Below are 27,365 nucleotides of genomic sequence, written 5' to 3'. Positions count from 1 at the left end.
CAAAATAAAAAATTAAATGAAATATGTTTATTATGAAATATAATATACAGGTATCACTGTATATTATATTTCCACCTATACCAATAGTATAGGAATAGATTAGTTTAGTATTTTGCAATTGTCTCCGCGATTCAAGCATTCGTCTAGGAACTTTTTTTTTAATTTCTAGACCACACCCGCACAATCTGGTGGGTCGCGATCGCTGTGATAAAGGCGTGTGCACGGTGCGAACGAATATAAACGATGACAATCGTATATCGTTCAGCAATCTTGGTATACAGTGCGTGAAACGGAAAGATGTTGCCGACGCCCTCGCTGTCAGGGAGAAGCTCAGGGTGGATCCCTTTAAGAGTAAGTTTAAATACATTATATTAACGACATGCAAAATGCAAAAATTAGTACAATTAGTATAAATAAAAAAAAAATGTATTTATTAATTTTAAGTACACGTGCATAATAAGCATTACAATGTGTAAGATTTTGGAACCCTTTTAAGTAAAAAAAATACCTGTGTCAGGGTTTCCAGCTCTTTCATATCTAACTTAATTATACATTCCTTAAAATATTTAATTTATATATAATTTTATTACGTCTTTTATTTTATTTATTTTTGTTATTGATTTTTCATCTGTTATTAGTGTTGATAATCAGCGTGTGCTTGATTGCATAAGTGAGTGTGTGAGTGAGTGAGTCAGTGAGTGAATGAATAAAGTCTGTAACTACATACTAGGTCTCAGAAGAAAAAGAAGTCGGTTTTTTTTAAACAATAAGGAGGGAAATAGGTGGCTTATCGCTTACGAGCATTCTTGCAAAACTGTGTAGGATATACAATATAGACAAACTTACTAATAAAAAAATGTACCTTTGGTTAGAATAACTTTTGGGTTATTAAATGGCATCCCCGAGGTACAAGAGAAGGGCCAAATCCAAACTTCCCATAAACGACAAATAAAGTGAATTTTATGAAGTGGATGAAGCGAGATCTATACGGACCGTTGCAAGTGGAGATCGTGATCTCTGCCTGCGTGGTTTCAGTGGAAAAAGGCGTGAATTTAAAAATAAATTTTAAATTATGTAACTTTAATTTATGAAATTATTTATAAATGTAAATTTTTTACACGTAGTTTTGTGAATTGATGAATACGTGAGGAAATATAAATACGCAGTTTATCTAATCGAAATCAATTTATGACCGCAAACGCCACAGATGCTAAACATGTGTCTATTGTTAGATTTTATAGCACAGATTATATCGACTAACATTCGACACCTGAATAACGTAAAGTAAACATAAAGAACAATCTATTTGCATTATATACAAAGTACTCTTTCGTCTCTTTCTGTCGAATCGTGTATACACTGTGTTGAATAGAAACAGTAAAACGATTTTATATCATTAAGGGGTTAGAATGTAAGGTTTAGAGGAGAGACGATCATGTTTTTTTAATCTTGAGAACAGCTTATTTTGTATCGTTTTTATATTATATATTATTCTCAGTTTGAACTACTGGAAAATGCCAAATATCTAAAAGCAATAAGTAAATAATGCAGGCGTAAAATTACTTCATTCATAACTCAAACTTTTATTGGTATTCATAAAATTTTATGTTACGTTAAATATTTTCCGTATTGACTCATGTGTTTTTATTACAAATAAAAAACAATTTAATACTTCCATAGAAGTATTAACGCTTTAGCAAAAATATATTTAATCGAATCGAATTAAATACCACTTGCTGGAAATCTTCCACAGCCCGCTTCACTTGCCACTTTCTTTTAAGAACCAGCGAATTCCCAGTAAAGGAACACTAGGCTATATTAGTGTTGGCTTTAAGCCTGCGACTCTCATCCCTAGGATCATAGGTTCGATGTGCACCAATGGACTTTCTGTCTATATTCGCATTAAACATTTGCTCAAACGGTGAAGGAAACCGCCTTGCCTTAGACCCAAAAAAACCACCGCGTGTGTCATGAACAGAAGCTTTCATCACCCAATTGTCTATTATGATAATGACCATTCTTGATCATTCGATGATGATGACGAACAGAAATGACATGACCTTAGATTGACAAATGATCATGAAACAGATACATAAATCTGAGGCCCAGACCAAAAAAGGTCATTGGTTCAAGGTGTAGCGCCACTGGTTTTTTGAGTTATTGCACCCAAAGGTGGGCAAAGACCCATTAAAATACGGTAACTAAAACATAAATCAGTAGATGAAAGTTCTCGTACTGTTGTCACTTACCAAATATTTGTTTAAGAATAACGAAATGTTCAATGTATGAAAACTCTCGTTTCATAGATCGCGTCATTCAAATGCATGAGTCATACGCTATTTTACATGCTTACATTAGTTAATAGTTTGTGGCTGAACATTTCATATGCTGAATTATGATCGGTAGTTAATAAATCATAATCTTTAATTAGAATTGCAGTCAAGAAGTCTAGTAACAACACATTCCTCAAGGTCGAAATGTTTGAGCCAAATTCGACTTATCCTGTTTAATGTTGTTAATTAAATATATATCAATATACGAGTAGATTACGTATGCTGCATAAATACATGTATTCCGGTATGTGTTGCCCTTTATACTGAATTGTTGATAATAATTTAGAGCCCAAAGTTAGCGCTTAATATGTTGAAAATGGAGTACATGTGGTAGTCCTTTCTTATATCCGAGGTTTCAATACATTTGCGCATCTACCTACCTCCAAAATAGAAGAGTTATGAAGGGGTTGACTCACACCTGAATCTCTGCTATTCTATGACCGGTTGAGTACGAGCATAAGCGATGCTCCGGCATCGTTCCCGCATTCAACGGCACACTTATGAACCATTATACACTACATTGGAGGTAGAAGATTGGCCAATCTCCTGACATTTTCTGAACCTAGGATTCGTATTAGAGCGCCTCCGTTCTAGGAGCAAATGCGGGATTCGCTACGCTAATGATCAAATTCTCGAAAAGATTCTCCCGGCGAATTCTGACTCATATGTCTAAATGCAATACATATTGATGAACGGGAGCCAGGCAGACTTAAATTGTCTCGACTCTTAATGCTACTTTGTATATTAAGTAATTTTAAATTAATCTCTGCTTTGCAGCTATGTTCAATTAAATAACTTAGTAAAAAGTTAGTCAGCGGTCTATTGATACGTAGAAACGTAAATAAAGTAGAACCCGCTTAAGACGATCACGCTTAATACGATTTCTCGCATAATACGCCACTACGCCAGTTTCTGGAACTTGTGACTTATTTTCATACATTTCTTAATCCTTAATACGATTCGTGATCCCGTTTAATACGCCCGAGGCCGAGCCGAGATGTCTAACCGAGCGATCTAACGAGAGCCCAGAAAGGCCCTCCCCGTCCACTCGTGAAGAACCCGAGATACTGCAGGGTTTTCCTGGATATTCTTCCATTGATGACAATGTAGCACCGTACGGAATTCAATCACAAAACGAGGCCCTAAGTGATAATGATGAAGACGAAGATGAGTCAACTCCGGTTTTGTCAAACGCCCAGGCATTATCATCTGTTAATGATTTTAGACACTATGTCTATGTTAATTACTTTTTTAGATCAAAGCGAAGATGCACTGCCAAAGTTGTATTATGTATTTTTTTAAATCTTTCAGTCAAACTAAAATAAGTGATTATTTTAAATAATGTCATTATAATTACACTAAGTGTTTAAAGTAATTTATAAATGTATAATAATAATAATACCTATATATACCAAAATTAGAACATAATAATATGTAGTACGTATTATGTTCCATATCCCGCATAATACGCTTTCTCGCTTAAGACGCGTTTTTGGTAGGGTCCCTGAGAAATTGTCTAAAGCGGGTTTTACTATATTTTGTTTTATAGACATTTCAGACCGAACTCTTATCTATCGAGTGTGTTATCAACTAATCTACGAAGACAATACTCACTTCGTTATTTGCACGACTCAGTAAATGTCAATATCACCAAATATCGTAATATAACCTCCTTCCTTCGTGCTCTTGATCAGATTTTTTTATATTTCCTTGTACACATTAATATCTGATAATCGCTACTTTTTGCGTTTAAATATCTGTTTGGTATTCGATGAAATGAGGCTTCTTCAATATTTTTAACCCGCATTGATCAATAAAACAGACAGGATTGTTCCACTATGAGATTCTCTGAACCTTACCTTATCGTATAACAATAAAAGTGTCCAATGTTTGTATAGGTGACAAAGTATTTCTTTGAATTTATCAAAATATACAAAATCAACACGTTGAAAATAATTTTAATCCATTTTTATTTTGACTATTAAGATATCCTGAACTCTGAAAACAATGAATGTTGTTGTTCCATATCTCACTATAACCGATGATTTTAAGCTAGCTAAACCAAAATTGTGAATCAGAACAAATTTACAGCGGCATATTGAGAGCTTACGAAACGGATCGCGCTCCCAACAGCCAAGAATAGCGGCGACCGAAATACTTCCTACGCCTAAAACCCGGTCACACTATTGTTTCATAAGAATGTATAGCTTTCATATAGAACGGGTATGGTAAATCGCGCCCTAGTGAGGCATGTAGCGAACTTATTTTGCATCCGCTGCCAAGTTTGATTAAAATAATTTCATAGATATAAAGATTGATTAGTGTTAAATTATTCCAAATTAAGGTAAATTTTTGTAGCAATTCACGGTTTTTCTTAACATTAAATTTTTTTGTACGGTATTTTGTTATTTTAGTTGGCGTCGTGAATATTATTTATATGTACACTACAGTGTAGATAGAAGATATGTATTACAACTTCTTTGCTCTTTTTAATCTTGGACCTTGGATTGGATCATGGATTTAAGGGTTAATTAAAAATAATTGTTAACATTTAGACATCTGCTAGGTTGGGTACCCTGAGTATAAGTAATAATTTTTGAGTTCATAACAAATTTATTACTTGATAATCTTTTATATGCACAAAGTTCCTTCTTTAAAATATTATTATAACGGAAACAAATTAATTAATATATATTTTAACATTATCATTAACTTATTGGCTTGGTGTGGGACTAACCCACTTTTGTTTGTTACCCACTGTTAATATTTTACCGTATGTTATTCACGCTAAATATCTTCACTTAACTTTAACGCTTATTATCTTCAAGAGATGAGTCACTTTTTGAAATAATAAAAAAACAAGTATATACTTGATAACACATAGTGTATATGCAGGTACGGGGTTGAACCTTAGTATACCTATATTTCAGATTGATGCCTTATCCTTAAAGAAGAGAAAAACAGTGGCGCTACAATCTCTGTCATGGCTTGATCTGTTTGTAGTATTTTTTTTATATTATTCATCATACGAGCGAATGTTCATTACGTATTTTAGTCTAGACTTATCAATTCATAAAAAGATTTTATGTATTAGTCCAGACGCCTTAGCCTGTAATATTTGCGGGAAAATGATACATATCGAATAGACATTAGACCAGAAATCCTATGTTTACATTTTGTGTCATTTGGCAAAATATTCCGGCCTTGCATAAAAATAAAAACGTTAACACAACAGTTCGCGTGTTCTTACTGTGTTAGCATTTAAATAATGGCGGTTTTAGAATGTATGTATCAGTTTGTCAGAAGTTTTTATGGAAAATCTTCGGAGGTCGGCATAACTACCCTCTCATTTCGCCGGTATATAATAGGTACTTATTTCAGGGTTTCACCGATGTTATTTAGCTACCTTGCATATGCCCTATTTTAAATAATTAGAATAAGTATATCTTAAAATGTTATTTGTAGTGTTAAAGGAATGTGACGGTACATATTTGTACCAGAAACTAGCTGAAGAAGAATTTAATATCAACCATTTATTTTACAAGAAAAGATCATGTGTATATATATATGTATTTAAAAACTTTTTTACAGCTGGTTTCCATCATCGAAACCAACCACAGACGATAGATTTGAATGCTGTGCGGCTGTGCTTCCAAGTATTCTTGCCAGATGAAGCGACAGGCAAGATTCGACACTCGCTACAGCCGGTTGTGTCTGATGTGATCTTTGACAAGAAGGCCATGAGTGACCTGGTCATAATGCGTCTTAGTCACTGTTCTGCGCCGCCACAAGGAGGCATGGAGATGTTCTTGCTTTGTGAGAAGGTAATTTGTCAGGGTAATAGAATAGAAAATAATAATAGGAAAGTTCCGCATCCAGATTCAAATCCAGTACCTCCGCTTACGACCCACGCATCAGATCATAGTCTACACTGGTGCCGCTTGGCTAACAGTTTTAGTTTCTTTGACATGCCCATTTTCTCATGATTCTGATAATTTATTAATACAGGTGGTTCGTGAAGACATAGCAGTGGTGTTTTACCAAAAGGAAGGTGAAATGGTTGTATGGGAGGAAACTGCCAACATTCAACTCGTTCACAAGCAGTATGCTATTGCCTTCCATGTTCCGCCTTACCATAAACCGACCACCCCACATCATGTACAGGTAAAAATCTATTTCAGCCTATTATATAAAACCACCATTGGCGCTAGTACCTTTAAAGATCTGGGCACAGATTTCTGTATCTGTTTCACGATTTCTAACAGGCAAGTACGTGATCAGCCTTTAGCTAATGATATATCGGAGCAATGGCGTTACTGACACCTGCCACTGTCATTATGTCACAGACCTGAACGTCAAAGTAATCATTTTAAAACCGTAACTAAGTACTTTTATATATATAAAGTAATGTTTGATGGTCCATAGTATAATAGTGATTACATAGTCATTATTATTAAACGGGATTTTTATAACATAAAATTAACTACTAAATTAAATATAATATTTATGTAAGAAAAAATAATTAAAGTTTATAAAATGAAAATAAATCTATAGCGACGCATAAGCTGTGCGTTTTCTTTTGCTGTAGGGTCGTCGTCGAGAAAAATTAGGTTTAATTTGTTTTTTTCTGTATTTTACAAAATAATATAATCACAATATATTACAATAGAAAAGCGCTGTAGTTTTTATGTATTTTATCAATACGAGTATATAGAATGTAACCTAGTCTAGTCTAGTACCTAACTTACTTGGAAAGTATTAACAACATGCAAAGAGTGTCTTTGCAGTTTAATAAATTTTGGCAACCTAATGTCGTATAAACGTATCCGCTTATAAATTGCCCAAAATGTCTTAGTTTTGACATTGTGAATTGTGTTATTTAGAGAAATGTGGATCAAACCAGTCATTATATTCCATACAAATAAACATACAATCGTGAAGTATTCAGTTTCCATACATTATCAAAAGCTCAGCCTTACGACTACAAGTACATATGTCGCAGTAAAGTAGTTAAATAAGAGAGTTAATTAAATCTCTAGACAGTTAATTATAAATCGATATTCAATCAAGTCCCTAAAGTTCCGTCAGACAAGTGAGTGAACGATACGTTTACTACAACGAACGAACAAGACTAACCTAACCAACAATTTACAATAGAGCAAAACACGGAATTTTCAAGCTCTCAGTTCTTCACGATCATACCGAAATAACAATAACAAATGAAATAATCATGGCGGAGTCTTGTATTACATTGTTAATCAACACGCTGGCTTTATGTCATACAGGCAGTTAAACGTTTTCGACGCTGCTTTATTTAAATCAAAATGCTAGCGACTTGATTGAAAACCGACATTTAATTAACTGTCTAGGGATTCAATTATCACTCTGATTTAACTATTTTACTGCGACACATACACTTCCAATAGAGATGTATGATGGATAATACTGGCTAGTATTTTTTTTTAAATTAGTAATTTTATTTCAAATAAAAACTTTTTATATTATTTACACAATTTGACGTTTCGACCGATTGTAATTCTCGATAGCTTCTATTGTAGAAAAAGCCTGCTACGTCAACTTGACAAATAACCCATTTATATTATGATGTCCAATGCCATATTAATCAATTGATATGCTCTCAAGTATTTAAGAAACAAAAATAGCAGATGGTGAATTAACATTTATAATCCTTGAATGAAATATATTAAAGAGTCATTTAATGATATCACAGTTTGGCAACGTCTACAAAAGATGTCATTTAACAGTAATTTTGATAAAAAAATACAACTAATCTTTGACTCATAGTTTCAGCGGCCAAATGCGATGTTAACTGTGATTTATATAGACTCCTGTTAAATACGTTCTTTGCCAGCGTTTCGCAGAAATCATTTCATTTCAAAGCCATTTCTAATTAATTTCGATTTTAAATTCTGTTTATATCTCTCAGCATGACGGAATGATCTTACTTGAAAGTATCTCGAATTTTAAAGGTAAATGTTTGCTGTACGTGAATTTTAACTATTTAGTGAGTGTACGAAAATAACGTAACGTACGCAATGACACACCACTCTATAAATCTTATTTATCGGTCTGTCTTGCTCGCACTTATAGGTTTTATGGAAAGGTGTAGTGATGTACGTAAGAATTGTAAAGGTGCATATCGATAAAGGGCTAGGTACGATCGTTATGCTAAATTATGTTAAGTATTAATAGGAATAAAGGCTATCTGAAAATAAATGTTTTTAATTTGTAAGATAAATGTCTCCATTTAATTTCTTCAACACCACGTTAGTAAATAAATTCTCCGTTGCGTTTTGCGTAACCAAGCGTAAGTAATGTAATGAGTGTCATAATAAACTATTTATAGAAAAACAACAACCCTTACTGGTACCGACCAATCAGGGGTCAGAGTTCGTGCGTAGGTAGCTAAGCATCGATAACGATCGTATATTTTTTTTAATAGAATAAGTTATAGTTTCTATTATTACTTTCAGGTATATATCCAGCTGAAGCGGATATCGGACAACGCCCGAAGTAACCCCGTGCCTTTCGAATATATAGCTGATTTCCAAGGTACCCCGCCTGCCGCTCGCAAGCCTCTCCCAGACCTCACCGCTCTTGCCGCCCTTCTCAAGCCGGACGGCAATAATAACACTAACACACACACAAACGACACAGACGTACTCGATGCGGACACACACACGCTCGTCACCTCTTCCTCTGACAACTCAGATGAGATCGAACTCGTCAATAGCGTCGAAAGCAGTGACGTCGTTGACGGTGATGTTATCGAATGCGAGATAATTGACGAACCTCACACTAACGGAATTCTTGACAATGAAAAGAGTCTAAACGACCTCCTCGAACAGGTCGCCGAATTAGATGAGATATATTCCGAAAACAGAACGCGACTCGAGAACATTACTATTATAAATGATACGGAAGATGTTGACGATTTTAATGACGCCGGAACGTACACCAGCCTACAGTTAGCGTTCAAAAATCCAGTTTCGATCACTGAACCCGAACCGTACGAAGATGTCCAAGTTCAAACGTACCGCGGTCCGATTATAGAATTTACTCCCCTCAAAGGTGGCGACGATGATGAAAGGGCTCCACCGCTACCACCCAAACGGGTCCGTAAAAATTCAGACGCGTTCAGAACTAGTCAAACGTCCGTTAATAGCATATTGAAACCGGGTAGAAAGCTGCCGGTCACCCGAAATCCCGACATCTTAGCCCCGCGAAATGAATTAACCCTTGCAAAAAGTGAGCCCGCGTTACCGCCCGCGCCTAAAAAGCGTTCGTTCTTCTCGCGTTTGTTCCGACGAAAGGAGAAATCTCCGGCCCCGAGCATCAAATCTGAAGGGCAGAAAGATGTTAAAACTAAACCCGTAGGCCGGTCCGTCAGTAGTGTATCCGGTATCCGACCGTCTAAATTTAAATCGGCAATTTCGCACACGTCCCTAAAAGATAACGCGTCTGCGGCCGGCTTGAGTTACGCAGATAGCGTGACACACATATCGCTACACGAAGATATGGACGAAAAGTCCTCTCAAAGATCCTTAAAACGGCCTGCCAGCCTTGCTCCCCTTCCTCCGACTGATGGCGGCACAATTCTTGTCGCAGAAAGCGTTTTAGCTTTAGATGCATCTGCGTTTAAAAAGTTGCAGGACGACCTCGATCTAACTGAGGCTGAGCACTACGCTCTTTATATGGCAGTGGCACCGCACGCCACAGCGTCTGAGTTTGACGAAACTAGTTGCTATTACTCGCCTGTAGATGGCAGCAAATTTCATAACCAATAAACCGTTACACCGCCTTTGTGGTGACCGCCTCCATGTTTGTTTTGGGTTTGAAGAATCCAGAAGTTCTCTCTTCTTCCCCCATTATTGGGTTATGGGACTTTAAATAGTTCTGTCATATGTAAGCATCCATCGTAGCTTTTATGCTTAAAGTCATACGTTTTTACTTTAACATAGTTATCCAAATAATTTTAATAATATAGTATATTTTCGGTTACGTAAACAATATCGCGGAATAAGAAAACATAGTAAAGAATTTTTCAAATTAATAAGTTTAAATAGGTAAATGCGCCCGTCAAGCCAAATTTTTCTATACCTTTACACTGCGTGTTGCGTTGTGTGCGTATATGGTGAAAATTTGTTGGTTTTCTTACAAACCGACACTATTTTCTATACTATAGGACAAAGTCCCATTATTTAATATTCGAAGTTGTTAAAGAATTTAACTGTACTTTCCTAGTCGTCCTCCGATAGCTTAATAAATCATTATAGGTTTTTCTAATATCTAGTCTTGTTTTTATTTTTATTGTTGTTATTTTTATTAATTTTTATGTTCATTCTAGATTCGAGTTACTTAAGGCATAAGCGACAGAAAATGATTAATTTGCATCAATTTGATGAACGTAAGTTTAAATTGTAATTTCCAAAGGAAATATTTTTTATTTATGGGATGTAGGGAGTGGTATTATGGTGCTTGGTTATGTTAATTTTAGAGAATTATTATATTTATTGCAACTAACAATTTTAAATAGTATTTATTTTAGATTAAGGATTATGTTAGAAATAAAAATGTTAACTAACAACCGTCCTTAGGAAAAATCTATTTTCAATGCTAATGTGCATATGTGTGCTAATATTTGTCAAGTATTAGGAAATTTTAGGTTTTATCTGTTTTTATAGTTAAATGTGTGGAATTATTTGAATTCAGAAATTATTATAATTTAAGCCGCAAATTAAAACCAAACGTAACATGCTTAGCTTGTCCGTTTGTCCAAAATGTGAATAAAATATTTCTTGTTAGAAATATTTTATATATTAGGATAATGTATACGTCGAAAATTAATACGTCTTGCTTAATTACTGCTGCCACAGTTATGCTATTATGGTATATAATCTGTTTCTGTAACATAGACGGGTCACAATAGTTTGACACATGACAGATATTTGAAGTTCTAACTAAGACTAGCCTATCTGAAAGTAATACGTTCTTAGTTCGAAATTTAAATTGCAATAGATGACATGACAAGCCGACCCGTGAATATAGAAACAGTTGAAGGGTTGGCTTGTCGCTACAATCATAGCAGTAATGAAGTTTGACGCAATACACAAATTTGTTAAATTCGTCGCAATAAGAATATATTTCTATGAATTTTAAAGTTACGTCTAAGATTTAGATGACTTTACATAAATTACTAAAGATATGGTTGGGTAGTCGTAAATTATTTCTAGAATTTTTAGTTCTTTTCCATTTTCCGGTAAGTACCCCATCACCTAGTCTTAGTTTGAAAAAATTAACTATACAAGTGGTTGTATTTCTTGTATGTATTATTATTTGTGTTAGTTATCGTAATTTTAATTTGCGACTATCTAATTGTATGTGATTTTGTAAGTTTTATACAAATATAAGAAAGTGAAGCTTGGTATGTCAATATAATAAAAAGTATACAATGTAATAATTTATTTCTGTATTTCCAAAGCGATGAAATCAGAATTATCAGGTATGAATCAGTTTATAGGCATGGTTGTTTTGTTTGTTCACACATATACATAATAGCAATAGTTATATAATTTTTTTGCATGTTTGTATGTATTACGAAAATTTGCGATACCCACATATAAATATTCTATCTGGTAGATGCTTAGTTTGTATCATTAATTGACAATAAATGGATATGAGGTTGGAAGAGCCTTTTCGAATTTCGCTCTATTATCTATGAATTGTTTAATCTTATGTCAAGCTTTGCGGTCTTCCGTCACATTCCATTCTTATTGTCTATTCTGTGGTGTTGATTTATATGAGTTTTGGTACAAACGCAATTTTTGAATTTATGAGTTTTTGTAAGTACTTTTCAGTTCTTTGAAATGTTAGTCTTCATTGAACTGAACTGTGACTGAATTCTCATGATTATTTTAGTATGTAGTGTAGTTTAATATTAATGCAGTATGGTGTTTGGGTTTTGCTAAAGCTATAACATAGAGAATGGACTGACTAAACTATTCTGAAATCTATCCTTCCTTTTTCGGAACCTTGCTCAGACCATTGCCCATTAGTGGCGGTACTTTTACTTTGTAACTTACAATTTTCGATATACTTCTTTGAATATCAGATGTTGTAAAGTTTGAATCGCGCTGTCGCTTATTGGTAGTTACGGAGTACTGTCGCTGTTTGACCAATCATTATCTCTTCTAAAGGCATGGTGTTTAATGGTTTTCATTTTGCAGGAACGTTTGTGGATCAGCCGATCAAATCGGAACCTAGAGGTGAGCTTAAAAAACCAGTTGACGTTTGTTATCATTTAAATTTATTAAATTGATGTACCTTTGAAAACTCTGAACATTTGTCGTAAGACTTTGACGCTAAAGGAATCTGTGATAAAGACAAAAAGGTCTACGACTTAAATTTAACAAGTCCCGAATTAGGTTTAGATATGTTTAAAAAAAATAGTATATATATAATTGTAATATCTGACTTTAATGGTTTAGATGGTTTAAAATATGAGCTTATAACTAACATAAAATTGCGGGTAGTAGGGCGCTAACTAAAACTAACTTTGCTTATTATCTAAGGGTTCACAAATCTAAATGACACTTATGTTATTGGGCATTATCGAAAACGAGAATATTAAAATACAATGTATGAGTGTGATAAAAACTAAATGGGTCAATATTGGCTTCAAGTGTGATGATTATTTACATTTTACGCATCAAGTATTAAGGAAATTATTTATATGTAACTTGTAGATAGGTTACATTAAAAAAAATAGTGGTTCAACCTTTTTAGGTCTGGGCCTCAGACTTCTGTATCTGTTTCATGATCATTTGTTAAACGAATAGATAAGTAGGTGATCAGCCTTTTGTGCCTGACACACGCCTTCGACTTTTTGGGTCTATGGCAAGTCGGTTTCCTCACGATGTTTTCCTTCACCGTTCGAGCGAATGTTAAATGCGCACGTAGAAAGAAAGTCCATTGAAGCACAGCCGGGGCTCGAACTTCAGAGATGAGAGTCGCACGCTGAAGCCACTAGGCTAACACTGCTAGGTTACATAACTTCCGTTTGAAATTAATTTATTACTTAGAAGAAAAGGAATGAGTATTCCAATGGCTGTTTCATTGATTACGGCGCTAATAAATGGTGAATTGAATCAATATACTTTAAACGAAATAATTAGTATAGACATTGTTTAGAATTAATGTAGTACGGTTAAATTTCTATTTAATATTCATATATTTTTACAGACAAAACTCCTCCACACCCTATGAACAGTCCGCAATATGCCGTCCAAGAAAACTACCAGGTAATACATTGTCATATCATTTAGCTTTGAAAATATCTTGAATTTATTTTATAAACATTTCTTATAGTATTAAAATGTTTTAATAAGTCGAAGTTTCAGCAGCAATGGACCCTACAGAACCTGAACGTCCTGGAACCAACGAACATGTTGAACGCTCAACAGGGATATCAGGAGATGCAATGGGGGCAAAACTACGTACAAATGTCGCCCATAATGTCCCCAAGCGAGGCATCAGTTTCCCCCCACATGATGTCCCCGATGCAAGGACAAGCTATGTCCCCCGTGGGACGGATTTCACCTATGTCCCATGCGTCAATGGGACAGGTTTTGACGCCTATGAGCAAAATTTCCCCCATGCACGGAGCTATTTCGCCGAATTTGGTGAATATGCCTCCAATGGGTCACATTTCGCCCAACCCTGGACATATTACACATAACATGGTCCAGCAACAACAGGTAATTTATAGGAAATGATTTTGTAGCAATTAAGGTAATAAAATACTCCATAATTCACTTATATCTGTATCGCTTCAAAGCTTTTTAATGGAATCTCTATGGCTGTCGCGCAGTGCGCATGTGCCACAGCGTGTTCTAGTTTGTATTCCCTTCTTCGACTCCATAATCGGATATTCGACGTAAATTCATAAACAGCAGAATATGTCAAAAGAGCAAATATGGTTGCGCACTTCTGTCTTACTAAAGAATGTTATTTTGTGTACATATTAAAAGCTAGCTAGGACTAAGTATTTTCCAAATATCGATGCAGTTTAGCGACCGTCTCTATAAATTGGGTAACGCGCGTAGAAGTATTGCTAAGTTCGAACGTTGACTATGATATATACAGAAAATAGATAGTATTTTCTTTTGTTAACATAGCTTTTACACATTAAGAAAAACACTTTTTGAACGGATTAAAGCTATGTATTATTATTAAAAACTTATAATTATTTACATAATTTTAAAGCACGCTAAAATTTAGAATTATGTAAATAATTATAAGTTTTTAATAATAATACATAGCTTTAATCCGTTCAAAAAGTGTTTTTCTTAATGTGTAAAAGCTATGTTAACAAAAGAATACTATAGAAAACACTTTTTAACCGGATTAAAGCTATTGTGTTTAAATTTAAAATTATGTAATATGTAATATAAATAATAATTATAAATATATAATAATACAAATAGCTTTAATCCTGTTAAAAAACGTGTTTTCTTTCAGAAAATAGATACACTATCAAAATTCTATTTGATAATCGTATTTCCTAGATAAAGAAATAAGCAAATTTTGGGGCAACTCATTTAACCACATAATTTCTAGGTTTCCAAGAACCTGGATCCTCAATTTTACTATATGTTAATTATTTCATTGATTTCCAGCAGTTACCTCAACAAGATCTGATGGAGAGAGAAAACGACACGCCATCCCTCAGCGGCCTCTTGGAAGACCGTGGTGATTTTAGCCAACTTAATTCTGGCGATCTTTCCGGGTTGGTCTCCATGCTGAATCGAGGTCAGGACCTCAGTGACAGTCTCAACAGACTCTCAACTAATGAACTTTACCGAGCGTGATAGGATTTGTTAGTGGTACTGTGTGTTGACTAGTGACTAAGACCAGTCATTTATCGGAACTATATTGTGTTCCTTATAACTGAATCTTTGTGAAAACTGTGTCTAGAATTGTTTGGACTTCGGTGTTAGTGAATTTTTTGGTGAAATTCAATGTATGTATTTGAATCCAAGACACGCATGGTATGATTATTTCACAAAAATAATTTTAATTGTAACAAAGGTTTAGGCGTAACGCTGTAGAATTCGTGTTTTTTTATTGTATCAATTCTAGTTATTTTAAGACTATAAATCTTCGCTTTGAATTGTTAAATATCGGGTGGAAGCATTGGGCCTCCATACGACATGAACTTTGTCTATGGTTTAAAAAAAATCATATATTATTACATTAAAAAGAATTTTTTTTTCGTGTTCGTGTAAACATGATTTTTAAAATGGTTGAAATTAGTGATTTATGAATATCATTACTTACTTTAAGGCTGGCGGAGCCTTTCTGGCAGACTGAATTTCCATAGACAACGGTGTCTTTTTTTGGCCGTAACATTCCGCTCCATAAAAATACAGACACATATGTGACCGTGGACATTGGACACACAGAGTCACCCGATATTTAAAATATCATGACAGCTTTTGTATTAGCAAATATAAGTGATTGTATATAAACTATCAAGTCTAGAATAAGGGAAGCAATTTAATAAAGTGGAAATAATCAGTTTGACATTTAAAAAATCCAGAGTAGCACAACTAAGACAGGCTGTATATATTGTTTTTTTTTTACATTTATCATATAGAAACTAATAATAAAGTCTGTTATATATTATCAAGCTAAAACCTAAGGTATTATTGAATAATATTACAAGTCCAGCCATCACTATGTCTGTCTTATGGACATATATATATGTATATACATATATAAATATTGTCTACAATACAAATGTCTATGCATTCAATGTTGTATCAAAATCTTAATGAATTATCAATTCCAATACCATCTCTATACAAGTAGAAATGGCTATTGGCTTGAAAGTTATATATTCGGAAGTAATTTTACGTTATGTCGACGTATATAATAAGTAATTATGAAGCGATAGGTATATCTACCTCCACATACCAGAGTTATTTTTAAATTATGGCCTATTTAAGATTTGTAAGGCACGGTTTATAAATGTAACTCTAATAAAAAATATTAAAAAAAAACTTGATATTATGTTAGTTATTTTTAAGATTTTTTTGTTATTCTTACAATTTTGAAATTTATATGAGATTTTAAGTAATTTTGACTGTTTTTATGTGAAGAATGTTTTCATAAACTAATTTAAGAAATAGGAGGTTATTTCTACAGTTAAAATCCGTTATTACGACATCGAAGGGACTACTTATAATTGGTCGTAAAAACCGATAGTCGTAACAGCCAATAACGTTGTATTAAAAACCTAATAGGTACAATAAAATTCAGCCGGGACCTTTGGTTTTGGTCAATATAAACGGTATGTTGTTCTTAACGATGTCATCTTAAACGGTTTTAACTGTACTTTAACTGTTAAATAAAAGATCTCTAGCAATAATAAGATTCACTTTTAAGTTAAGGCTCATGTTACAATAATGTAAGATTGTATAATTTCCATCCAAGCAAAGTGATTAGTAGTTTTTTTTTAATATTACCCTAAAGTGCAATATTAAATTGTCACATACAATGTGAGCTGTTATGTATATTAAAACAAATAAATACATATGTGAACATGAGGAATCTTTTATTACTTGAAGACGTGAAAGCTTTTTCGTTAACGTTTCTTAGCTTTTTGTTTTTATTTCGGTGTTTCTATTGCAAATCCTATTTAAAAAACAATAATTAATGTGTTGTTCAGAGGCTATATATAATAACTGTTCTTCAAAAACTTACTAAGCAGCCCTCGTCAGTGAGGTGGGTATTTGACATCTTGTATCAGTTTGTTAAGTTTCCTGTAGTCAATAACTTTTGTTTTCAGTACTGTAAAGTTTTTTAGGAACTTACACAATTCGGCAGACTTTCACTCTTTCTTTCTTTCATTCAGTTCTATATAGATCAATTATATCATACAGCAACTTTTTTTGTATTTGTTTATTTATTTCTCAATTCTGTGAATTTGACAATCTATAAGGGTTTACAAAGACGGGACTAACTTGTGGTTTTAAAATAATAGATTGACTGCACAAATTGTAGTGGTAATTTGCCTTCGGGCAAATGAAAATGTCGGAAAATTTTGCACAGAAATTTTCTATTTTACCTTCCTGGTCTAAATAATTTAAGTTCAAGAAACAAATGATTTAACTCTTTCAGAATTATTTATTTTCTTTTCAAAACAACGCAGATCGTAATTATACCTAGGTAACACTGAAAATGTTTAGAAAATGAAAAACGGCTTAATGTCGGTTGCTTTTATTGTTTTTCAAAGTAATCACTGTCGTGTGTAGAAGGGAACGGAGTAATGCGACAGCATTCGATGCAACCATTGAGAAAAGCAGTGGGGCCATTCTTCCTTAGGGGTCTCATCTATGGCATTTTCGTATGCTTTTACCGCATCTTCAGGGCTCGTAAAGCGAACAGCGAACCTCGAATCTTATCTTTAGTTCTTGGGAATAAATAGTCGCAGTGCGCCAGGTCAGGACTGTATGGCGAATGAGTTATCTCGACACCTGCCATAATCAAATATTGTATTAACTCATTGGTATGAGTCAAGTTAGGCAAGGCTTTCCCGTATCTGCTGATAGGTCACTCTCTTATCTTCCTCTATCATGCGTCGCACAGCACTGATGTTATCTTCACTAGTCGCTGTAAATGGATGACCCTCACGCGGATCATCATTGAGATTGCGTCCACACTTAAACTCGTCAAACCAATTGTAAATAGTGGCACGAGATGGGACTTCATGAAGAAATTCTAATCGCAGCTTTAGTATAGCTTTGTTGTTGAGTAAGCCCACAACGAAAGTCATAATAAATCATTGACCAAATTTTTTTTTCATGATTAACAAATATGTAAATATGTAGATTTCTAATTTTAACTTTGCTGCTGAAGAGAGCCTGCTATTCAAAACAAATTTGATTAAATTTTGTTTACATACATTTTTATCAAGAACACAGTTATAATATTCTATCCAATCAATCAGTTGTTTCGTATTAATTGGCCATAATTGGTAACAAGTTCAACGCTATTTTGAAATCGAAACTCTCCATCTTGTTAGTATAATTAGTATTTGTACACAATTTAACAATTTCTAAATATAATTAATTTAATGAACTACAAATGTTGTCCCACTGTTTCTATTCTTTAATTGGCGAAAAATATAGCGACCGATGTATAATTATCAAGAAACAATAAATAAAAATATTGGTTTGTGGCGGCAATATAGTTCTCAAATGTGTGCTCGTTGTGTTGTGAGATATCTTGCCGGGATGTTCTGCCGGTTGTCAGGAGTTCCCATTCAATTTTTTTCCCTTCGATGACATACGATAAAAAGCAGGGTCACTATGTAAGGATAAGAGCTCAGTCAGGATATGAACTGCTTTATTATCGAATAATATGTGATATATATAGGTCTTAATGATTCGTATACACGTCGCCCAACCAAAAACATGTCGCATAAACGCGGTTTTTTTTAAATTGCCGAAACATTCATTGGCCGTTGACTATTGAAAAGCGTGAGCGTGTGTTAATGAGTGTCTTTTCGTAGCCTGTCATGGCGTCGCATATTGTATCCCGACTCAAGCCTTTTGGGCCTAGGCTACCGACTGTCGACACGAGTCTTTTTCATACAAATTTAGTTTTCGGCTTTCTACATACACTACTGTTAAGCCACCTTGTCTAGACCCCCAGATCTTGCGGCATATGACACCCGCTGTCCTTAATATTGTGTATAATCCGATGACCAATGTCGACGGATTTTTAAAGAACTAAAGACTGTACGAAAGTAAAAATACGAAATCATGTAATAACTTGCGTCATGCTTAGAGGCACAGAACACTATTACTTATAGAGGCCCTTTCTGTGAGACGGGCTTAAAAAGCCAACCGTTGACGACATAGGTTATCCTTATTCTTCGTTTGTCTGTGCTTATGTCATTTTGACGTACGTCAAGCTAGAATGTGATACGTCTAGTTTACGTTTTCTCGAAGCTCACTCGAGCTAATTTGTATTTTGCTACAATTTAAATATTTCTACGAAAAGTATGTTATTAAATGTTTTATTTAACATAAAAGTAGAAAATCGATAAGATATTATTTTGTGTTTATTTAAAATTGCAATATGGAGGCTCCTTCAATTGATACAGTTTATCAGGCCATAAGCGCCTTATATGATAACCCTAATGTTAATGAAAAAGAAAAGGCTTCGATATGGCTCGGAGATGTACAAAAATCGGTACGTTACGTTTGTTTTATAGTTAAAGTTTTGCAAGAAATTTCGAATAAATGTCATGTATTTATTTCAGATACATTCTTGGAAAGTAGCCGACGAACTGTTGCACCAGAAAAAAAATTTTCAAGCTTGTTACTTTGCAGCGCAAACAATGAGATCAAAGGTTCAACACAATTTATCTGAACTACCCGATGATGCTGTAATTTCTCTCCGGGACTCTCTTATATTGCACTTAGAATCGGTATCTCCAGATGTCAACTCAGCAATTCTTACTCAACTATCTTTAGCCTTAGCTGATCTAGCTTTACAGATGCCCACTTGGCAAAACTGTGTTAGTGACCTTATAAAAATATTTTCTAATAAAAATAATTTTGCTCTGCTTGAAATATTGACAGTGCTACCTCAAGAAATAGACTCATCAAGTCTAAAATTAGGTGACAATCGTCGTGAGCAGATAAAATTAGATCTAAGAGGAAACTCTCCCATTGTAGTCATATTTCTTAAGGATTGTATAAATAGTTCACAGACTTCTAACATAGCGTTGAAAATAATAAGGTGCATGACATCTTGGACCCAAGTGAAAGCCATAAATCTTCAGGAATTAGCTCAGAACCCTGTAGTTGGTTTATGTGTGCAAGTTTTAAGGGATTATAATACAAACAATTCGTTACATGAGGCAGCAACAGACTGTATGTGCGCTATACTAGACTGTTTAGAGCAAAACAACAATGGAGATGAGGTTGAAAGAATGTTATTTGACAGTTTGTCAGCTTTAGAAGAAAGCTATCACTTAGCAGTAGCTCACGAAGAAGAGGAAAAAGCTGCAAACTTAGCTAGACTATTTACAGAACTGGGAGAAACATTTTTAGAGAGAATAATAATCAGTACAGCAAATGGACAAGGTCATTTTGCAATGCGGTCTCTGGAACTTGCTTTAGTATGTGTTGGACATCATGATTATGAAGTAAGTATATCACATTTGGCACTTGCCAAGGATTGCATAGCTTGATTGTTTTTATTTCCTTTATGACTTAAATACATAATTTATTACCAATACAACAATTAAATCACTGAAATATTTGAAATTACAGATAGCTGAAATCACATTCAATCTGTGGTATAGATTATCAGAGGAAGTGTACCAACGGGATTACCAACAGTTAACAGATGCTTTTAAGCCTCATATCGAAAGATTAATAGAAGCCTTAGCACGACACTGTCAGTGTGAACCAGATGACCAGAGCTTGCCTGAAGAAGGGGATGAATTCTATGTTAGTTAAAATGTTTGCTTGAAAATTCTATGATTTATCTAGATTGTAGACAATTAAGTCTGATATCCTCTCTGTGAGGTCTGACGCAAACACATTTGTCTTTCACTGTCATGTGGACAATCATTAAATGTACAACATAAATGAACAATACACATTTTTTTTAGGATTTCCGAGTGAAGGTATATGAGCTCATAAAGGATGTGGTTTTCATAGTTGGATCTAGTTCTGTTTTCCGAAAGATGTTCTCAGTTCTACAAGCTAACTTGCCTTGGGAGCAAACAGAAGCTGCACTATTTATTATGCAAGCAGTAGCTAAAAATATTCTTCCGTGAGTACACTTGAGACTGTTAATTATTCAATGTTGCTTGATAAAGAATGATTGACTAATCTTTTATAGCATATAGTTTATTGAATGCAAAATACATGTTTTAAATGTGATTTAGATCCCCAAAATAGACCCCTATAATCATGTTTTCAGCAGAGAAGAATATGACTTTGTCCCTAAAGTCATAGAAGCAATTTTGTCTATGCCTGAGGACAGCCATTTAGCTGTGATGAATACTTGTATCCAGCTTCTTGGGGAGTTGTGTGACTGGATTGAGAAGCACCCACAATGCCTGGAGCCATGTCTCCGGTTTTTAGTCAGATCTCTGGTGCAACCTAAATTGGCTAACGCTGCTGCTGTTGCTCTACAGGTTAAACTTTATGAATTTTTGTATTTGTTTTTGTTACTGACAACTTATATGTACTACACCTTTGTGTGTGAAAAGCACCAAATTCCATTATGCCCGGTTCACATTATTCCAGTCCAGTGCTGGACTGGAATGGAACATCCACATTATTCCAGTCATTCAAAAGCTGTTAGATCGGTAACACTACAGTCACAATGCCTTCAAGAAAGAAGTTTAGAAATTGTTTTAAAACCTTTTAATTATTACTGTTAGAAGAAGTAGTTGATGAAGGGAAGAAGAACTAAAAAGAAAAAACCGGATTTGGGTGAGAAATTGGATTAGCGATTAGAAAAATGCGGCTCAGCAATGCTTTCGCAACAGCTAAAATCAGAAGATCCTTTGGAATACAGATTTTGATTTGATTTTTTACATCCTCTACTGTAAAACCTTCTTTGCATACAATCACAAATTTTGTGCAGGGCGGATTGGCGCATGCCTTTGTGTTTATAAAATTCCGAAGTGAAATCCCACAAACACTCATGTTCTCTGTACAAAGAAACAAATTGAAGAGTTTGGATTTCAGTTAATTTCATTGTTCGGAATTACCTATAAATGGACGCTGGACTGGAATAATGTGAATTTTCCGGGCCTTAATAATATTACGTCGATATTAAAATTTTGTTTGTATGTATTATTTTATTCACATATTGTGGAATCTGATTTTCTCATAGAACATCTGCAAAGCGTGTCGTAGTGAGGCGTCGTGTCACGCAGCATTAGTCGTGGAAGCAGCTCGAGCAGCAGACCAACTAGCTCTTCCCATTCACACGGCTTCTACACTCATGAGAGCCCTCGCTGCTGCCATCTCCCGATTACCACATGATCAGGTATATAGATCTATAAAGTATCATTACTAATGTGTCTACAATTTTTTAAAGAAATGGTGATGAATCTTCAATAAAATGAGGAAAAGTATCAGAAATTAATTAGAGTTTTTTTTGTGGGAAATTAAATAATATAGTCTTCCATTTCAAACGGTCATTAAATTATTTTAACAAAATATAATTTTTACCAATAATTTCCTTTTATTTAAATTGACATGGGACATGAAATTTAGTTGAAAAATTAAGCTTTATAGACAACATGATAAAGAAATAATATGTGGTTGCCTGAAAGAGATCGCTCGAAAACGATAAGGCCGCCAGTTGCCCTCCTTTTGATTTAATTATGTTCAATTTTTTTTTTTATATTGTAGTGTAATGAAGTTTTAAAAAATAATACACTTGAAATTACAGAATAACTCGAACAGCACTATACCCGATGTTTTATAAAATCTTATTTCTTATAAGCTATGTTCAGCGATGCGCGAGTCAGTAGGAGTGCAGTTGGCAGGGCTGTCGGCCCTATTGGAGAGTAACACGGAACTACGCAAGGGGTCCCCTACTGATCCCGTCCTGTGGCTCGACCGGGTGGCAGCCCTGTTCCGCGATGTGGACGTGGCACCACCTTCTGACCCCTCAAAGGGCCACCCTTGTATGCCGGCCTTTAAGGACGCCTGGCCTGTGTTACATAGAACAATGCAGAAGTTAGTTTATTTTGTGATTCTTTGAGAATTAATAGAAAATTATGTCTTTTACCTCCATCTGCCTGTTATAATTTTAATAAAATCATTCCAGTAGCACACTAAACAAAGGCTTGAAAGTACAAATTATTTAATTAAAAGGTTGCACCACACTGCACACAACTTAAATCTAAATTGAATAGCTAAAATTTCCAATAAAATTAACTACAAATTAATTACAATATAGACTGTTACTGTAAAGAATTGTATATGAACATTTATGTAAATGAGCCTTATTTATATATTGTATTATTTATTTATAAAAGTTGACATACGCAAAAAGTTTAACATACAATGGCTATTGTCATATGCTATACAATCATAGATATGTGATAGCAAAAGGTTACCATAACAATAATAAAACTTTCAGATACGTACGCGAAGGGCGTGTAATGGAACGTGTGTGCCGTTGCGTACGTTTCTGCGTAAGAGGCACGGGACGTGACGCAGCAGAACTGCTTCCCGCTCTCGCTACTTCTCTTCCCCCCCTTTACGCGATCTACCAGCACTCCTGTCTTCTCTACCTGACTGGAGTACTGGCAGATGCCTTAGGAGGACCATTGAGTGCCCCGCCTTTAGCCCATCTCCTTCATGCTCTTTTGCCCCCAGCGTTAGAACTCCTAGGTAAACCTGACGGGCTCAAGGACAACCCGGATACAGTTGATGACTTGTATCGGCTTTGTGTGAGGTAAGGAATTTTATTTTAAACTTTTTATCGATTGCCAGCATTACTTTTTCGAACCGGCCATAGCATAGCCTGAAACCATAATGTAAAATATTACGAATTCAGGTGCTGTGTTAATGTTTTGTTATATTATGTTCTATGACCAATGTAAATTGTCATGTCATGTTGTAATTATGGGCGTTTGTTCCAACCCTTAATCGCATAACATGTTTTTTCTTCTTACGGCTCGTCTTGTACTTAAGAAATTTCTTCTCATTATTACTCATGTTAAAAATGTATGACACTAGTTCGACTTCACGAACAAAATCGTTGGTCACAGCTAGTTATTCATCATACATTATGTCAGCTTTTAAACAATAAGGCACGACGTCACCGAAAGCGGATTACAAAGTTATATGAATATTCATTATAAATTTAATGTTTCTTCAGTGTTTACCTCATGAAATACGTTTTGACGTGCGCAATATATTATCTACTGATATTCGAACTATAAGAAATAACGAATGAAAATAATTGCTTCAATATTATTAATATTCTTTGTATTTTAATCAAGCACCACTCGGAAGAAATTGCGATTACTCAATGATGGACTCTCTCTTTCACATGCAAGTACTAATGCTGTCTTCTGTTCCTCTAGGTACCTCCAGCGGATTCCTCTCCAATTCGTGGAGTCGGGATGCTGCACGGCAGTTGTTTCTTGCGGGGTGAAAGCTGCGCGTCTCGATCATCGCGACGCAAGCTGTTCTCTCATGAGCTTCCTCTACGATCTGCTGAGGCTTGCGCATGAGTCGGATCCCGCTACTCCTCTAGGATGTGAGTATAATTTTCCAATACATGTAGGTTAAGTCTAGTAAACAGTTAATGCCGTGGCATTTGAACTTAACGATAACATAAGGTTCAAAAGTATTGATTGGATTAGTTTTACTGTGACAAATAGTTATTTTCAGGTAATAATAGTTAATACTTGCTGAATTCACAAGAATTGCATTATTTATAATTATTTATTTATTTTATATTATGTTTTTAGTTTAGTTTTCTATTGTATTAAGTTACTGTAAAAATAGAAAATAAATAAATTTTTCTTTAGACAACTAGGTATTCTCTTGTTGAATGAGGGATCATTGCCTGAAATATTCCACGCGATATATATTATCGCCGTTTTGAGAATTAAGGGATTCGCTTAGAATACTGTGGGAATTTCACTTGTCCATAGATCATACTCATATTATATCTGACAGTTTAAAAACTGGTAATTAATAATGATTTTTATTTGACAGCACAAATCAATGCAATAGTGTCAGACTATGGTGAGGCGCTGACGTACGCATTATTGGAAGCTTCTGCGTTGTATTTACACGCGTACATGCTTAGTGAGGTAAGAAATATATAATTAAAAACTAGGCTTCAGTACATTGCTTTATATACTGTATATGAAAATATACGTTAATATAAATATTCGATAGTAAACATGTATTTCTACAACGGGAGTATATTAAATTACATATACAAGAGGATCTAATGCTCTAACAGGTGGGCAAAGTTCTATTAGAACTCGTGGATTGGCAACGGCGTCATGGAGTTGATTGGGTCGCGGCCGCACTACCGAGGTTACCGAGGGGACGCGCTCACGCCACGGAACAACAGTGCTGGCAGTTCCACCAATATGCCGTCAAGTGAGTTTAATTTGAAACATTCCGAGCTGCCAAATGTGGTTACAGTTTCAGTATAAGTATGATTTAAAGATTAAATTTTTCTAATAGTAAACGTTTACTCTTCCACACTTCATACTAAAGATATTACTCCCTTTATAGTCAGGAACAAATTAGTAAAATTTCAGTTTTACTAAAGAACAATTTCATTTCTTTCTATTAAATTGTTTTTACTATGCGATGAAAAGAGATAAATGAGTACTTTAGTAATAAAGGTGCAGTTCGAATGTTTTTTTTAATAAGGCTTGTGTATTTCTAAATTCAAAATAGGGTACTTATGGGACAAACAGCATTTGTAGAACCCCATGTTTTTGTGTTTTTTCTCGGCGATCGTGCTCTTTTTTGTGTGGTAACTTGTATAACAAGGTTAACAAAACTCTGAATCCTAAAACTAAGAAAAGTGTAAAGCAAATAGTTTATATTTTTTTTGTGTACTTGAACTATTGCCAAACGGAAAATGTAAAATAAATTACTATTTTATTATAGCAAGTGGGAAAATAAAATTAAATACATAAAAAAAAACATTTAATAATACATTTCTGTGACAATTATTGGACAATATTATTTATTACATAAACAATTTTAAGAATACATATTCATAAGGTTTTTGTTTCAGAGCGGTAAAGTGTAAAGAAGCAACTCGACTTCTGCGTGACTTCGCTCGGCTTTATCGATAACTCAAGACTGATCCTAATATCTGATCCATGGTCAGTGGAAGTAAACACTATAAGAATGTTTTGTAGCTTACAAAACAGTATATGAAAATATATCATGTTATTATAGTTCGAACAACTAATCATTAAAAAACATTACATCATTTGATTGTAATATTTCTCCAGAACATTTAGGTAAGCATTGCTCTTCACTGACTCAGAATTGTGGATTAAGTGGGGATAACAAAAATGCATATTATCATAATATGTGAAATTACAAGATTTATTTGAAAATCAGTTGTACATTGAAATCAGAAAGCAAGTCATACTTTATGTAAATTTATTGTGTTTCTCCTTGATTTCATTTTGACATACAGAACAGGTAGGTAAGTAAAGATATGTTTAATTGATAGAATATATTTTGTTACAAACGTACATGCTCTTTTTCATTGTGATAAACACCATAATATTTTTAAATGTAAATATTTATTAAATTTAATTTTTATCATGATTCGTTATTTATTCAATTTAATATATTTTTTAAATTCAATCGGATCTATGGTAAACTTATTTGTCTTGGCTGAATGTTTTAAGTGACTACATCCATGCAAGCGAAATGCTTCCTGAAGTATGTATCTTTCAAAGAGTACAAATTCAAACCACGAAAGTACCCTCAATTAATAAATAATATACAGAATGTGTTACTGACAAACAGTTTTATAGGTAGTACTTGATACAGTACTGTGCATAACTTTTAGTCCTATCCAAACACGAGTTGTATATTGTCCTTGATTGTACCAACACAAGCAGCTGTAATGTACTTTAGATAGAACTAGATTTTTTGCGATACGTGAACAAATCCAGGTTTTCTCTTAGTAGTAATTCAAAAGATTAAACCTTCAAATATCTGTCAATCGAAATTTATTATTTTCCTACGCACCATACATTACACACTTTCCACTTTATTCATGCATGGTAATCTCAAAAACGATTTATTCTGATTTTAGGGTAATCTCAAGTACTAAGTTCCCATGAAATTTGTGGACAAACTTACTAACAAATCAAACATGGAAACCCTAAATATATCACACTTCATATCCAATTCAAGGAATGTCAAAACTATCTACTCCTTTTTGTTGGTA

General features: G+C 34.3%; 2 protein-coding genes across 12 annotated transcripts in view; both read left to right on the top strand.

The window, feature by feature from the left end:
• LOC123717553 (embryonic polarity protein dorsal) overlaps positions 1-16,963 on the top strand; it is a 35,440-nt gene extending 18,477 nt beyond the window's left edge. For 4 of the 10 annotated variants that reach the window (XR_006754838.1, XR_006754837.1, XR_006754836.1 and 1 more), the window contains 5 exons: positions 170-351; positions 5,925-6,157; positions 6,342-6,497; positions 8,828-11,856; positions 12,581-12,619. Coding sequence is in view for 5 of the 10 variants with exons in the window: in XM_045673609.1 (XP_045529565.1) it covers positions 170-351; positions 5,925-6,157; positions 6,342-6,497; positions 8,828-8,906; positions 10,702-10,761; positions 12,581-12,619; positions 13,596-13,654; positions 13,742-14,110; positions 15,032-15,223 (1,369 nt within the window). In the remaining 5 variants the exon portion in view is untranslated. Of the gene's footprint in view, positions 1-169; positions 352-5,924; positions 6,158-6,341; positions 6,498-8,827; positions 11,857-12,580; positions 12,620-13,595; positions 13,655-13,741; positions 14,111-15,031 lie in introns of those variants that run through there. The other 6 variants (XM_045673611.1, XM_045673613.1, XM_045673612.1 and 3 more) reach the window with 6 other exon arrangements.
• A 2,403-nt stretch (positions 16,964-19,366) lies between these two features.
• Positions 19,367-27,330, top strand: LOC123717064 (transportin-3). Of its 2 annotated transcripts, none has more exons than XM_045672838.1 (12): positions 19,367-19,616; positions 19,687-20,577; positions 20,705-20,884; positions 21,049-21,212; positions 21,366-21,579; positions 22,287-22,442; positions 22,905-23,140; positions 23,547-23,864; positions 24,499-24,674; positions 25,139-25,236; positions 25,392-25,534; positions 26,187-27,330. In XM_045672838.1, the coding sequence occupies exons 1-12, from the start codon at positions 19,503-19,505 to the stop codon at positions 26,245-26,247; spliced, it is 2,751 nt and encodes a 916-aa protein (XP_045528794.1). In that variant the 5' UTR covers positions 19,367-19,502; the 3' UTR covers positions 26,248-27,330. The 2 variants fall into 2 exon arrangements, with proteins under 2 accessions (XP_045528794.1, XP_045528793.1); XM_045672837.1 differs by having other exon boundaries at positions 21,363-21,579.
• Positions 27,331-27,365: the final 35 nt, after the last annotated feature.

This window comes from Pieris brassicae, chromosome 12 (assembly GCF_905147105.1).
Source record: "Pieris brassicae chromosome 12, ilPieBrab1.1, whole genome shotgun sequence".
NCBI classification, from domain to species: domain Eukaryota; kingdom Metazoa; phylum Arthropoda; class Insecta; order Lepidoptera; family Pieridae; genus Pieris; species Pieris brassicae.
The sequence above is the reverse complement of the archived record's forward strand: the minus strand, read 5'-3'. Positions and strand labels throughout refer to the sequence as shown.